This window comes from Balaenoptera ricei, chromosome 16 (assembly GCF_028023285.1).
Source record: "Balaenoptera ricei isolate mBalRic1 chromosome 16, mBalRic1.hap2, whole genome shotgun sequence".
Taxonomy (NCBI): Eukaryota; Metazoa; Chordata; class Mammalia; order Artiodactyla; family Balaenopteridae; genus Balaenoptera; species Balaenoptera ricei.
In genome coordinates, this window is record NC_082654.1 from 112,156,019 (window position 1) to 112,169,993 (window position 13,975).

The window sequence follows — 13,975 nt, forward strand, 5'->3', positions numbered from 1 at the left end:
TTCTAATACCTTCTTTTTGTTTTTCCAGCATTGGATTAAATTGTGCTCTGGGTGCAGCTGAAATGAGACCTTTTATTGAAACAATTGGAAAATGTACAACAGCCTATGTCCTCTGTTATCCCAACGCAGGTGTGTGTTTCAAGGGAGTCACACATAGGAAAATGCAAATACGCAAGACATGGGTAGATAGGGTAACAGATCTGGATTAAAAGAGTTTGTTTTGCAGGTCTTAGTATATAGTTGACTATCAATAGGAATTTTCTAAATGAAGAGTATTTGGGACTAGACCACTGTTTCCCTCTAGACTTGAAGGAACAGTTTGGCTCAGCCTGAAAGGGTCAGAAGTGGACAGAACTTGGGGGCATGAAGCCTAGTCATGACTTAACTGACCAGAGCCTTGGAATTGGTGACAGTGCTCGCCATGTGGGCGTGGCCAAAGAGACGAGTGCAAAGAACGTGAGCGAGAGAGCCCTCTTCTTTGTTCCACTGTATCGACAAAAGAGCCTGTTACTTTTCTCCTTTTTAAAAGTTAGGACTTAACGGTATATAAAAATTCCTAAGATAAATGTAGACTATTTTCAGACTGTCCATTTAATATTGGTAATCCATTCTGGGTTAACCAGATTTCCTGGTGAATGTTTTTGAGCACCACTTAACTACTTGGGGCTAAAAATCATTTTCCAGCCTTCTTTCTCCAAATATATACATTTTAATGTGCAGTAAATTTTATTTCCCATCAGGAGTAAGATAACTGGAAGGGAATAATAAATAAAACAGGAAATTGGATAATTAGATGCTAAAGTCTTACTTGGGAAATCTTACTTGAAAGGAGATGGGTTGTGTTTTGGTTGTTTTTAATTATATGCCCGGTGCTCATTAGTTCAAGCATGTGTGGTACTCCTCCCACCCCTACCCCTAGGCGTCTAGGAGACAAGAATGAATTTCCTTTACAGAAAAGGGAGGGATAGGGGTGGGGGAATTCTGTCTCATGCAGTAGTGATGCTTTTCTTTCAAATAGAAAAGAAATGATGTTTGTTTTCCTCTGTGATTTTATTGTTGTCTGGTATGGTGTCTTTGTACTTATTATGTTTAATGTTAAGAATTCTTACCTGTTTTTGCAAGTAATCACGATTTAATTATAAATATTTTTCTAACCTTTTAACCTAAAGCCTTTATAAATATTATGTCATTTGTTAAAGTAGTTTCCAGTAATGGCTGAAATATACTTTCTTAGGTCTTCCCAATACCTTTGGTGAATATGATGAAACTCCGCACGTGATGGCCATGCACTTAAAGGTCAAGAATCCTCTTTCACTTGGTTTTTAAGAGATAGAGAAATGGAATTTTTGATTTAGAATATCTAGAAGTAGACTTTTCCCCTAAAGAAATCCCAGTGTATATATAAAAAATAAAAGCTTAAGATGAATTAAAATGATGGAGGCAGAGGGAGGGGGCTCGCTCTCAGCATCCTTCTCCACGGTGGGTACTAGTGGCTACTGGGAAATTCTCAGAGAGGTCCAGCCCAAACTAACTGAAACTCAGCTCTCCTCTGCAGCCCTCCCAAGTGGTCCCCTCCACCCCGCAGACTGCTGGGTGGAGTCTATGTCTCCTTGCTCCCCATTGTCACCTCCCCCATTCTCCTTCTCTCCCATACACCTCCCATCTTTGAATCCCAGGTCACGAAAGCATACTACCCACCACCCCTCCTTAGGGTGTCCCTAAGACCTCTGGGTCTCTTTTCCCTCATTCCTTGAATTTTTAGCTTCTGGCTCACCGACATTCTCTCCTAAACTATTTCTCACTTAATTCTTATGTTTTCAGTACCTTATGTAGATGCTCTTTTCAATACTCTGACTTCTCACTTCCTTGACTTCCTCTCTCTAGGTTATCTTGTCCTTCTTTCACACCAGCTGTGGTTAAACTCCAGCTTTCAAACCAACTGTGGTTAAACTCCAGACCTGCACTGTGCAATATGTGTACACATGTGTAGCCTCTACCACATGTGGTCATTGGAACACTTGAAATGTGGCTGTTGTGACTGAGGAACTGAATTTTTAATTCTTTAAACATTTGAATTTAAATTTAAAAACTGAATACGTATTATTGGAAAATGCATTACTTAGCTCACATTCATTCTGCTCAGCATATGGGTTAAAAAAAAACTTTATTGTGATCAGATAGGCAAATATCTCATTGCATTTCATAGCATTTCATAATATCTGAACTGGTCTCTGCTTTTAACCTTATGTCTAAGGCTTATGAAAGCTTGATATCTAGATTTAAGTATGTTTAGCTCTCTTTTAAATGGAAAATTAGTTATTCAGGAAATGCAGATTTTCTGCTGAATTGGTAGTGGTGAGCTTAGAATTCAGATGAACTCTCTGAAACTTTTTCTTTTCCTAAATGCAGGATTTTGCTATGGACGGCTTGGTCAATATAGTTGGCGGGTGCTGTGGTACGACACCAGATCATATCAGGTGATAATCCCTTCTAAGTATTTTACCTTTTGTTATGGGATGAATTGTGTCCCCAAAATTCATAGGTTGAAGCCCTAATCCCCAATTCCTCTGAATGTGCCTGTATTTAGAGGTAGGGCCTTTAAGGAGGTAATTAAGGTAAAATGAGGTCATATGAATGGATCCTGATCCAATGTGACTGGTGAGGACACAGACACACACAGGAAGGGGCCATGTGAAGACCCAGGGAGAAGATAACCAGCTACAAACCAAGGAGAGGCCTAAGAGGAAACCAGTCCTACTGACACCTTGACCTGAGACTTCTAACCTCCAGAACTTGAAGAAATAAATTTTGCTGTTTAAACTACCTAGTCTGTGGTATTTCGTTATGGCAGCCCTAGCAAACTAAGATACTTTATATTATGAAAAATTCCAAAAATTAAAGTAGAAAAATAATAAAATGAACCCCCATGCACCTATCGCATAGTTTACATAATTTTCAGCATTTTGCTATTCTTACTTTATTTATTCTCCAACTTTTTTTCCCTTAGAGTATTGTAAAGCAAATCCTACATATCTTTTTTTTTTTTTTAATTAATTTTTATTGGAGTATAGTTGCTTTACAATGTTGTGTTAGTTTCTGCTGTACAGCAAAGTAAATCAGCTATACGTATATATATATCCCCTCTTTTTTGGATATCTTTCCCATTTAGGTCACCACTGAGCATTGAGTAGAGTTCCTTGTGCTATATAATACGTTCACATCAGTTATCTATTTTATACATAGTATCAGTAGTGCATACATGTCAATCCCAATCTCCCAATTCATCCCACCTCCCCTTCCCCCTTGGTATCCGTACGTTTGTTCTCTATGTTTGTGTCTGTTTTTCTGCTTTGCAAATAAGATCATCTGTACCATTTTTCTAAATTCCACGTATATGCATTAATATGCGATATTTGTTTTTCTCTTTCTGACTTTCTTCACTCTGTATGACAGTCCCTAGGTCCATCCGTGTCTCTGCAAATGACCCAATTTCGTTCCTTTTTTTTTTTTTTTTTTTTTTTTTTTAATTTATTTACTTATTTATTTATTTTTGGCTGTGTTGGGTCTTCGTTTCTGTGCGAGGGCTTTCTCTAGTTGCGGCAATTGGGGGCCACTCTTCATCGCGGTGCGCGGGCCTCTCACTATTGCGGCCTCTCTTGTTGCGGAGCACAGGCTCCAGATGCGCAGGCTCAGTAATTGTGGCTCACGGGCCCAGTCGCTCCGCGGCATGTGGGATCTTCCCAGACCAGGGCTCGAACCCGTGTCCCCTGCATTGGCAGGCAGATTCTCAACCACTGCGCCACCAGGGAAGCCCTCGTTCCTTTTTATGGCTGAGTAATATTCCATTGTATATATGTACCGCATCTTCTTTATCCATTCTTCTGTTGTTGGACATTTAGGTTGCTTCCACGTCCTGACTATTGTAAATAGAGCTTCAATGAACATTGTGGTACATGACTCTTTTTGAATTATGGTTTTCTCAGGGTATATGCCCAGTAGTGGGATTGCTGGATCGTATGGTAATTCCATTTTTAGTTTTTTAAGGAGCTTCCATACTGTTTTCCATAGTGGCTGTATCAATTTACATTCCCACCAACAGTGTAAGAGGGTCCCCTTTTCTCCACACCCTCTCCAGCATTTGTTGTTTGTAGATTTTTTGGTGATGGCCATTCTGACTGGTGTGAGGTGATACCTCATTGTAGTTTTGAAGCAAATCCTCGATATCTTAACATTCTACCCTTAAATACCTGAATAATATTCCAGTGCTCAAGGAGGGACAGCTGATATTTTTTGTGGGCGAATACCTGCCTCCACTAGATTCTCTCATGAAAGGAAAAGACAATAAGCAACAAGTACCTTGAGGTCAAGAGGAGCGTCTTCACCTCGCCTGACACAGTCACTGCTTAACCCACGTTGTAGAGTGAGGGCATGAAGGAAGGGGGTGGGAGACAAGGGCATGGCGAAGGGTGTGTTTAAGTCCCTGCAGTTTCATGGTTTATAAGAAGATTGGAGTTGAGTGGAATAAAACACAGTTGAGGACTGTTTGTATTTGTTTTTTTTCCCTAGAGTGACTGATGATCATATTTTGAGCCAGTCATCTTACTGTTCTTCGTCTGCTTGCATGCCTATAATATGTTCACTGTACTGAACTGCCTAATGTTGCACTGATTTTGTTGACTTCCATGATAGACTCTATGAAGAGTCTCTATAATTTTTTAAACATCTTTTAAAGAATACCTGAAAGTTATCAGTAGTTGAGGATAGCTTATCTTTGGATCTCTTTTTGTTTTTAAGATTATCTCCTCCTTTATAGAAACAGTTGTTTTAAAAAGACCTGTGTGTGTGGGTTTGTGTGTGTATGTCTATCTCTGCATATATATTTGCTGCTTTTACTTTGCCATTCACATACTCATTTGGGGGGCAGTAGAGTGAGCAGTTCATACTGGTCCTGATAAATTTAGTAGAGCAGCCAGATTTTTCTAGGCTGATTAGAAGACATATTTCATCGAAGCTGATAAAGGTTCAAAAGAGTATGAATAATTAAAACAAATTTTTAGGAGTAATTATTTTGGAGTTTCAGTGATGTATTACTCTTTACCCTCTCTACGATATATGTGTGCTTGAAAAAAACAGGCCTTAAGGATTTAATTTCCTTCACTCCTGGCACCTCCTCTCCTATTTGCTCTTCCTTCTCAACAATGAAACCTGTTTTTCTTTTAAATTACCATGTGGATTTGATGGAGTTAAGGATATCTTCAGGTTTGGGAAGGAGTGGAGGAGATTTGCTGTTAGCATTTGTGCAAACCATCACGTCTGTAGGTTCACATCTGTGAGCACAGAACCTGGTACAATCAGTGCACAGCAACGGGGCAGATACAGAAATGTTAAAGATTGTAGATTCATTTTCTGCATTACTGAGAAAACTGAAAAGCACAGTTGCTGCTTCACATTTGGAACTAGGTATATAATTATATTAAACAGACTTAATTTCATAGGTGGAAATTAGTTTAATTGAATTTTGTTTGGATTTAATGGATATCGTGTTTTCTCTTTTAACTCAGAGAAATTGCTGAAGCTGTGAAAAACTATAAGCCTAGAGTTCCACCTGCCACTGTTTTTGAAGGGCATATGCTACTGTCTGGTAAGTCGTAAAGACATGATTTTTTATGATTTCAGAAATCGTTTGTAGATTGTTAGTATGTTTAGTCTACGTCATAGTGATGTTTCTGCCAAAGAACTTGTTTATTAGGTCAAAGAAGTGTACATATTTTTCTTGGTACTTAAATGAATTCTAGTAAAGGACGCTTTGGTTTTTTTTAGGGGTGAGAGTGGGAAGATACTGACTTCAGGGAAATGTGAATGAAAGCACAGGTAGTGGCCTTGGTCAGACTTATTGTGCACTGCTTTGAAGACGTACATAGGCCACAGCCTAACAATTTTAATCATCAGATTTGCTGCTAGTTCGTAAAAAATCTAGCCCAGGCTCAAGGTTTTTTAATGATGGTAGCCTCTTCCTAGAAAATTTTGTTTGCTTCTATAACATTATTGTCATGCTCTTATGTTGGCTGTGTGGTTTAGGCTTTACAGAGAGTTGTGATATTTATTATTCTGTTTTGTGCTCAACAGCCCTGTGGAGTAGGGAGCTTCCCTTTTTCAGAATGAGTTCTGATATTCACAAAAGGAACATTAGTAAAATAGATTATCATGCCAACTATTAGAAAAATAACTTTACATTTTATATTTTTCCCATAATACTTTAACGACGTATTCTTAGGTAGTATCTTTAAGCAAAAAAAAAAAAAAAAAAAAAAGTGTATACAGATTTTGAGAGAACCTGCAAATAGCACACATGAGGAATTATGCACCCTAATAATGGAGAATTTAACATTTCTCTAAATTGATGTATTTTTGTTCCATGTGTTCTCCTAAGAAAAATGAAATAAAATGACAGTGAAATAAAATAAAAGTGACAGCAAAAGTAATTCCCACTTTTCTCACTCAGAACATATTGTATAGAATTACTCCCAGTGAGTGAAAATAAAGTTGGGTTAGACATATGCCTCTTCAGGCTACCCTTTTTTTCCATTTATACTCCAGAAGACGGGATGAGATTAGAGGAAGAGGGATTTGTGACTTATGACACACTCCCTACCCTGAAAAAGTGGCTTTTGTCAGAGAAAGGTGTGGTAGGATAGTTTCTTTCAACCTTAGATCTTAAAGCTATTAATTGACTCCAGCCAAGGACTAAGTTGAAATTGTTAGCCTTGGCCAAAATCGAAACATGAAAGAACTGTTTAGTTATGATTTTTGAACAGTTTATGTGTAAGAATGAACGAATTCTTTCTTCTGATTTGAATTTCATGTGCTATTTCTAAATTGTTTTAAAAATCACTTTCAATCAGATTTTAAAAGAATGACACCAAATACATTCTTTTTAATTGTTCTTTTATGAATTGCAGACTTGAGAACAATGTGATTTTTTTTAACTTATTTATTTATTTTAAAATTTTTGGCTGCACTGGGTCTTTGTTGCTGTGCGCAGGCTTTCTCTAGTTGCAGAGAGCGGGGACTACTCTTCGTTGCAGTGCAGTGGCTTATCTTGCTGTGGAGCATGGGCTCTAGGTGCACGGGCTCCAGTAGTCGCAGCACGTGGGCTCAGTAAGTTGTGGCTCGCGGGCTCCAGAGCACAGGCTCAGTAGTTGTGGCGCATGGGCTTAATTGCTCCGCGGCATGTGGGACCTTCTCGGACCAGGGCTCGAACCCGTGCCCCCTGCATTGGCAGGCGGATTCTTAACCACTGCGCCACCAGGGAAGTCTGAGAACAATGCAGTTTTTATGTCAGATACTTCACATTCATAATAGATCAGAAGTGCTTTGTGTGAAATGCTTTTAGGGCAACACCACAGGGTCTCTTCGGCATTTAAATGCTGGCAGCCCTGCTTGTCTGCCCTGGGAACCCCAGGGTCTGACTAAGGGTCGACATGGAGGGGAGGGGCTGTGAGGATGTTACCAATGGGAAAGGAAATCACAGCCCAAACTGAGAAGTGATAGTCTTCCCAGTCGGGGAACAGAAGACCTGGAATAGTTTTTTTTTTGTTTTTTTTTTTAATTTTTTTTTTTTAATTTATTTTGAATGCACGGGGTCTTCGTTGCGTCATGCGGGCTTCTTAGTTGTGGCATGCGGACTTCTTAGTTGTAGCATGCGAACTCTTAGTTGCGGCATGCATGTGGGACCTAGGTCCCTGACCAGGGATCGAACGCAGGCCCCCTGCGTTGGGAGCGTGCAGTCTTACCCACTGGACCACCAGGGAAGTCCCCTGGAATAGTTTTGTAATTACCTATCTTCATTATTTTCCTCTCCCTCGTGTCTGTTTCTTCCTCAACCAGTGCTTTGGGAAAGGACTCAAAAGCCATTTCCTTTTATTAACAAGAACAGCTATGATTGCTGGTGCTAATTTTATAAGCTTGATAATGCTTATCAATGTTACCTGGTTTCATTTTTACAGTAACATTGTGAGGCAGATACTTCTGCTGTCTCTATTTTATAAGCCCAGAGACTCTGAGAGAAGTCCCCCAGAGTGTTCACTGAGTCGGCTGTGCAGGGCTCATACCCTAAGGCTGGCTTCCCGAGAGCCTGCTTGTCACCATCTAGCAAGACTCCTGCTCTTTATACTGTAAATATAATGAGTAGAACAAAACCAGTTAAAGGGCTTTTCCTGTAGTGGTACTTTATGCTGCATGTTGCTTTTTACCTCAGTGTAATGTGTCCACGTTAGTTATCTGATATTTGCCCCTAAATCAGCCTGTAACAGTGGAGATGATATTGTCCCTTTGCAAATAAGGAAGGAGGAGCAGAAAGCCCAAGTGGCTTGCCCAGAGTCAGCCATCTCCCAGGGCTCAGCCCAGGTCCTTCCTCGTGACCCTGTTAGGCCTTGCTGGTTACTGGTTCTTGGCCTCTGGATCAAAGAGACGAGATAAAGCTCTAAACACACTGTTGGTGGGATTAAGAACGCTTGCTCCATCAGGCTTCAAGCCGATCTCTGAATGGACAGCTGTGGAGCTGTACTTTAGATTCTAACTTCATGATTTTTGCCCCAGACTCTTGGTTACATAAGAGTATGATGATAATTTTTCCCTGTTTCTCAGAGCTGATATGATTCAGCTCTTGAGAGAAATTTGCAATTTAAAACCCTGAAATATTTCTTCTTTTGAGCGTTCTGGTTATAAACGTAGAGCCTTTTGTTGTGTTTAAGTATCTCTAGGGGGGTTGGCCATGACCCTTTTTCCACATTGGGTCTCCTTAGCTAGTCAGACGGGCTGTGGCACAGAAAATTCTTTTCTTTCTCATGAAAACATTTATTTTCTGTCTGTCTCATGTCGTTACATGCATTTTCAGAAAATTTTCAAAATGCTTCTCCTTTTAAGGTCTAGAGCCCTTCAGGATCGGCCCGTACACCAACTTTGTTAACATTGGAGAGCGCTGTAACGTTGCAGGATCCAGGAAGTTTGCTAAACTCATCATGACAGGAAATTATGAAGTGAGTATCTTAATAAGACCCTCGAGGCATCTGCCAGGTTTTTGGCTAAGACAGCACGCAAGTGAAACAGCTCTGCCTTTGATAATCATTAGCAGAGCTGCTGGGAAGTGTGAGAAGAATGGAAAAGTGTGTTTGTAGCTGGCAGCGCTGGTGGGAGGATGAGGCTTCGGAAAGTCATAGCTGCCCTTGTCAGTGTTTCTCAAAGAAATGCATTCAGGGTATGAAGTGGGATGAGATGGGAGGCACCCAGGTTCTAGCTATTTCTGTTAATTGTGAAATACATTTAAAAATTTGAGGATACTCTTCATTTTGGCTTCTCACAAATCTTTCCAAGAAAAGGGAAAGCCAGGACAATTCCTATTCATTTCCTCATGACCACATCAGACACTGACTAATGTGGTATTATTGATTCTGTTCACTGTAAAATAAGCTAAACAAACACAAAGCTTGCAAGGTAGTTTCACCATAGGATTCTTAAACTCGGTCACTCTAAGGATGAGCAAAATCTAATCCAAGTAGAGCGCACTCTAAAAACCTGGACAAATTTTTTTTCTTACGCAAATACAAAGTTAAAAATGGAGGAACCTGATCTGGGCTTTAATGATAGCCTTTGCAGCCTTTAGGAAATAGATCTTCCAGCAACCAGTATCGAAGCAGACTTAGTTCTAATCACAAAGAAAGGGCTCATTTATCGTCCTTTATGGACTTGTTAATGACTGCTCCGCGACATCCCTCAGCAATCTCCTCTGCAGGTACGTCAGTAGGGCCTGCTTACCTGGTTCCTGACAGTTCCCGTTGGTCCTGTTCTCTTCGTTCCCGCTGCTGCCTAGCCAGCACGTGCTGAGCGCTATACAGCATTGCTCGTGTCATCTTTACAGACCTGTGAGATAGGTGCTGCTATTATCCCCATTTTACAGATGTGCAGCTGGAGGCTTGGGGGAGGTTAAACCACTCGCCTACTGTTTGACAGCAAGTGAATGATAGACCCTAAGTCCTCCAAGCCCATACCCTTCACCGCTCTGCTGTCTTGGCTTGGAGGACACGGGAAGGAGGCTGGGAAGTAGGAGGGGGTTGGGGAGGAATGGCTCCTCACTGGATTCCAGTTCCCCATAGTTAGTGACCCCTCAAGGCTCTGTGGTCAAGGGAATGACCTGAGAGAAGGTCCAGTCCTGTCTTTGTGCCCAACTTGTTCACCTTTAAACAAATCACTTCATCTCTCGGAGCCTATTTGGGAAGGTTGGAGTGCCGAGCTGTGATTCTGTGGCTCTTCTGATGTAGAAAGGTCAGGCATTGGCATCTGTGTTGTGTGTCTTTTGACCTCTGGTCTGACCAGGTCACTTGCCGTCTCCCCTGTCCGCCCTGCAGTCCATTTCCCAGGGGCAGCTGAAGCTGCTCCCTCTCAGGTAGCTTCCTCCACTTCAGTCCTCAGAGATCTTGCCCTTCCTGGTGTTGAGGCAGGGCATTTGACTCGTACGTTGTATGGCAGTGCCCGTAGCTTTTCATATGACTGCATCATATGCCCCCAACTAGATGAAAGCCCTTCAAGAACAGGGACTGTGACTTGTACTTCCTTTTATTCTTTATGGTGTTAATATTTAACATACTGCTGATACCGAAAACATTTTTTGCTGAATTTTATTGCGATCCTTTTTCTCTGTGTAACCTTGTGTCATTACGAGTGGTCTTTCCTTGCGGCCTGTGCCAAAGGGTCTCATGCCTATTCTTTTGCAGTGATTGCTAAAAATTTCTATTTGGTTTCTTCGGCTAAGAAAAAATTAGGACAACATCAGAATCTACCGTTGATTTTATCCCTGCTTATTTTACGACACTGTGAAGTGTGCAACAAAGGCTTAAAGTCTCTGCTGTACCAGTCAGTTAGAAAGCCTTATTGAACACGTCTGTTTTGCCCAGTATTGTTCAAATGAGAGTGTGAGATACCTAAGACCTTTCTAGATTTCCAAACGCTTAAAATCTATTTCAGAGAATAAGCTAATACTCGTGAAATCGTGAGGAAATGATAATGTAATACACCATGGGATAATGTTTACAATAGTTACAGATGTTTAGAGGCAGCCGGTCATTGCAGAATAAGCAGTGTTTCCCAAAGTATGTTCTCTGGAACACTGATCCTACAAGATATTCCTTAAATGACCGTAAGTGGGAAATGCTGTGTATTGTATCTTGTCCTTGGAGATTTACGGTGTATAATAGTGTATCAAAGGATTTGAAAATCCTTTTAGCACAGAAGAAGTTTATTTAAACGCATATTTCACGTAACTTCTACCAACAGCCTACAATGACTGCTTTGCATGTTTCGGCAAACACTGAAGAGTTAGATAAGTTTCGGACTTTCTCTAAGGACTTTTCTTGGAGGAGATGGGACTTGAGCTGGATCTTAAACAGTACAGGAAGGAAGGGGATTGTGTTGGAAGCAGAGGGAACATCATGATGTGTGACACAGAGGTGGAAACAGATTTGGCTGGGTGGAGGGTGCCGGGAGTGGGCGATGGGGGAGAAGTTCAGTTGCATAAGAAGATGGGGCAGGTCCCAGAGGGCCCGGGACACCAGGCTGAGGACTTGAGGCTCTTTACAGGAAGAGTGGAGCTTCGCTGGGTTCTGAGGAGTGACCCGCTGTGATGGAAGCGATGTGTAAGAAAGCTTCATCTGGGATGGTTGAGAGCAGGCTCAGGGTCGTGGGTGCTGGCCAGGCAGTCTAGTGGAATCTAAAAGGACTGCCTGCTGGGGGTGGTGAAGGACTACTTTTGTCAGCCTTCTCTTAGTCACCCTCTCCCAATGCTCGTTCCTCTTGAATTCCGTCCCCAGGAAGCTCTGAGTGTTGCCAAAATGCAGGTGGAAATGGGAGCACAGGTGTTGGATATCAACATGGATGATGGCATGCTGGATGGACCAAGTGCAATGACCAGATTCTGCAACTTCATCGCTTCCGAGCCTGACATTGCCAAGGTCGTACAAAACCTTGATTCATCAAGGGAGTTTACATGTGCTGCTCTGTCTCTCATTTAACTTTGTCACTTGTCCCTTCGTCTGTCATGTCATACACTGGTTTTCTGTCGTCCTGTGTTGAAAGCCCAGTGGTTTCTGATTGTCAGTTTTCTCACTTAATGGCAACCTTTTGATAGAAACCAGACTTTGGAGAGAGATATGACTTCAGTGTGGCTGTTTCCAAGGCTTCTGGAGTTGGTCACAAGGATTGACTGAGTTTCCTCTGATGTCTGGCTAGGCTAGGAACCAACTTTTCATGTCTCTGAAGGATATACTTACCTGTTCCTACCGAATCATTAGTTCTCTTCCTATCGCAGACAAGGGAACTCAGTTAATCCTTCTTTATTGCAGGAAGAAGAGACCTTTTTAGGTTTATCAGAGTGAGACAGACTTATAAAACAAGATTAAATCAAGGTATTAATGTCAGCTTTTACATTTCTTTAAAAGATGAAAGTTAATTTTTGTGTCCATCTTTTCAAAAATTTTAGATCGATTCTAAAAACTTTAAAAGTCTCACTTCACTTCTCTACCATTGAATTTGTGATGAGGAGTGATTTTTGAAGTTGGTTTTATTGTTGGTGGTGGTGTTTGAAAGACACCTCCTTTAGTGCTTTAAAGAGATAGGGCTGTTGTTTTTTTGTTAGGCTTCAGCAAGTGTGTAAGTTAGAAGTCTTGTGGTAAGCAGTGAATTACATTAACCTGTCCTTCATTTGAATTCAACTCCTCACTTAAAAGCCTCCACAGTCCTCTGGGAGTAAATATTTTGCGAATTTAAGGTGCAGAGAAGCTAAATGACTTGTTCAAAGTCTGAATCAGACGGGGAGCCCATGAAATGACTTCAGTGCTTTCATTCTGATGTTTAGCTGTGATCTTTTGAGTTATCAATTTCTGGCCCATGCATGGGGTCTCTTGTGAGACTGGAATTACTCCAACCAAGTCTTTTGGGCTTTAGGGACAAGGGCTTAAAATCAGATTAAAATTGTATCTCTATCACACTACTGTTATTTGTTTCTTGTTTCCCTAAGGAAGAAAGAGGGAATATCTGGGGGTCCTTGGAAGGGGATTTGTGGTGACTTACAGTCTTTCTGTGATCACCTTACCCTTCTGACCTCAGGTGCCCTTGTGCATCGACTCTTCCAATTTTGCTGTGATTGAAGCTGGGTTAAAGTGCTGCCAGGGGAAGTGCATTGTTAACAGCATCAGCCTGAAGGAGGGAGAGGATGACTTCTTGGAGAAGGCCAGAAAGATTAAAAAGTTTGGAGCTGCTGTGGTGGTTATGGCTTTTGATGAAGAAGGACAGGTGAGTGATTTATTTTGCTCTCGCTCCATTGTGTTACACAGGCTTAGAGCAGTGGAAGAGAACTGAGTCCAGAACAAATGCGTTTACCATATATACCATATGTGTGTGTACATACACACAGAGGCATACCTCAGAGATACCACGGATTCCATTCCAGGCCACTGTAATAAGGCAGATATCACAGTAAAGTGAGTCGCATGAATTTTTTGGTTTTCCAGTGCATGTAAAAATTATGTTTACACTATACTGTAGTCCATTAAGTGTGCAGTAGCATTATATCTAGGAAAACAATGTAGATACCTTAATTAAAAATACTTTATTGCTAAAAAATGCTGACCATCATCTGAGCCTTCAGGGAATTGTGGTAGTAACATCAAAGATCACTGACCACAGGTAACCATAACAAGTCGAACAATAATGAAAAGCTTGAAATATTGCGAGAATTACTAAAACGTGACACAGAGACGTGAAGTGAGCAATGCTGTTGGAAAAATGGTGTCGATAGATTGCTTGAGGCAGGGTTGCCTCAAAGCTTCAATTTGTAAAAATGCAGTATCTGTGAAGTGCAATAAAGTAAAGGCCAGTAAAACGAGGTATGCCTATAGATACACGTGTGTGTATGTGTGTATACACA

General features: G+C 41.0%; 1 protein-coding gene across 9 annotated transcripts in view; it reads left to right on the forward strand.

Annotated features, from left to right (window-relative positions):
- MTR (5-methyltetrahydrofolate-homocysteine methyltransferase) overlaps window positions 1–13,975 on the forward strand; it is a 125,783-nt gene that overhangs the window by 25,358 nt on the left and 86,450 nt on the right. For 8 of the 9 annotated variants that reach the window (XR_009498093.1, XM_059900971.1, XM_059900967.1 and 5 more), the window contains 7 exons: window positions 29–129; window positions 1,235–1,296; window positions 2,410–2,477; window positions 5,562–5,641; window positions 8,926–9,038; window positions 11,862–12,002; window positions 13,156–13,341. Coding sequence is in view for 8 of the 9 variants with exons in the window: in XM_059900971.1 (XP_059756954.1) it covers window positions 29–129; window positions 1,235–1,296; window positions 2,410–2,477; window positions 5,562–5,641; window positions 8,926–9,038; window positions 11,862–12,002; window positions 13,156–13,341 (751 nt within the window). In the remaining variant the exon portion in view is untranslated. The remainder of the gene's footprint in view (window positions 1–28; window positions 130–1,234; window positions 1,297–2,409; window positions 2,478–5,561; window positions 5,642–8,925; window positions 9,039–11,861; window positions 12,003–13,155; window positions 13,342–13,975) is intronic. The other variant, XM_059900974.1, reaches the window with a different exon arrangement.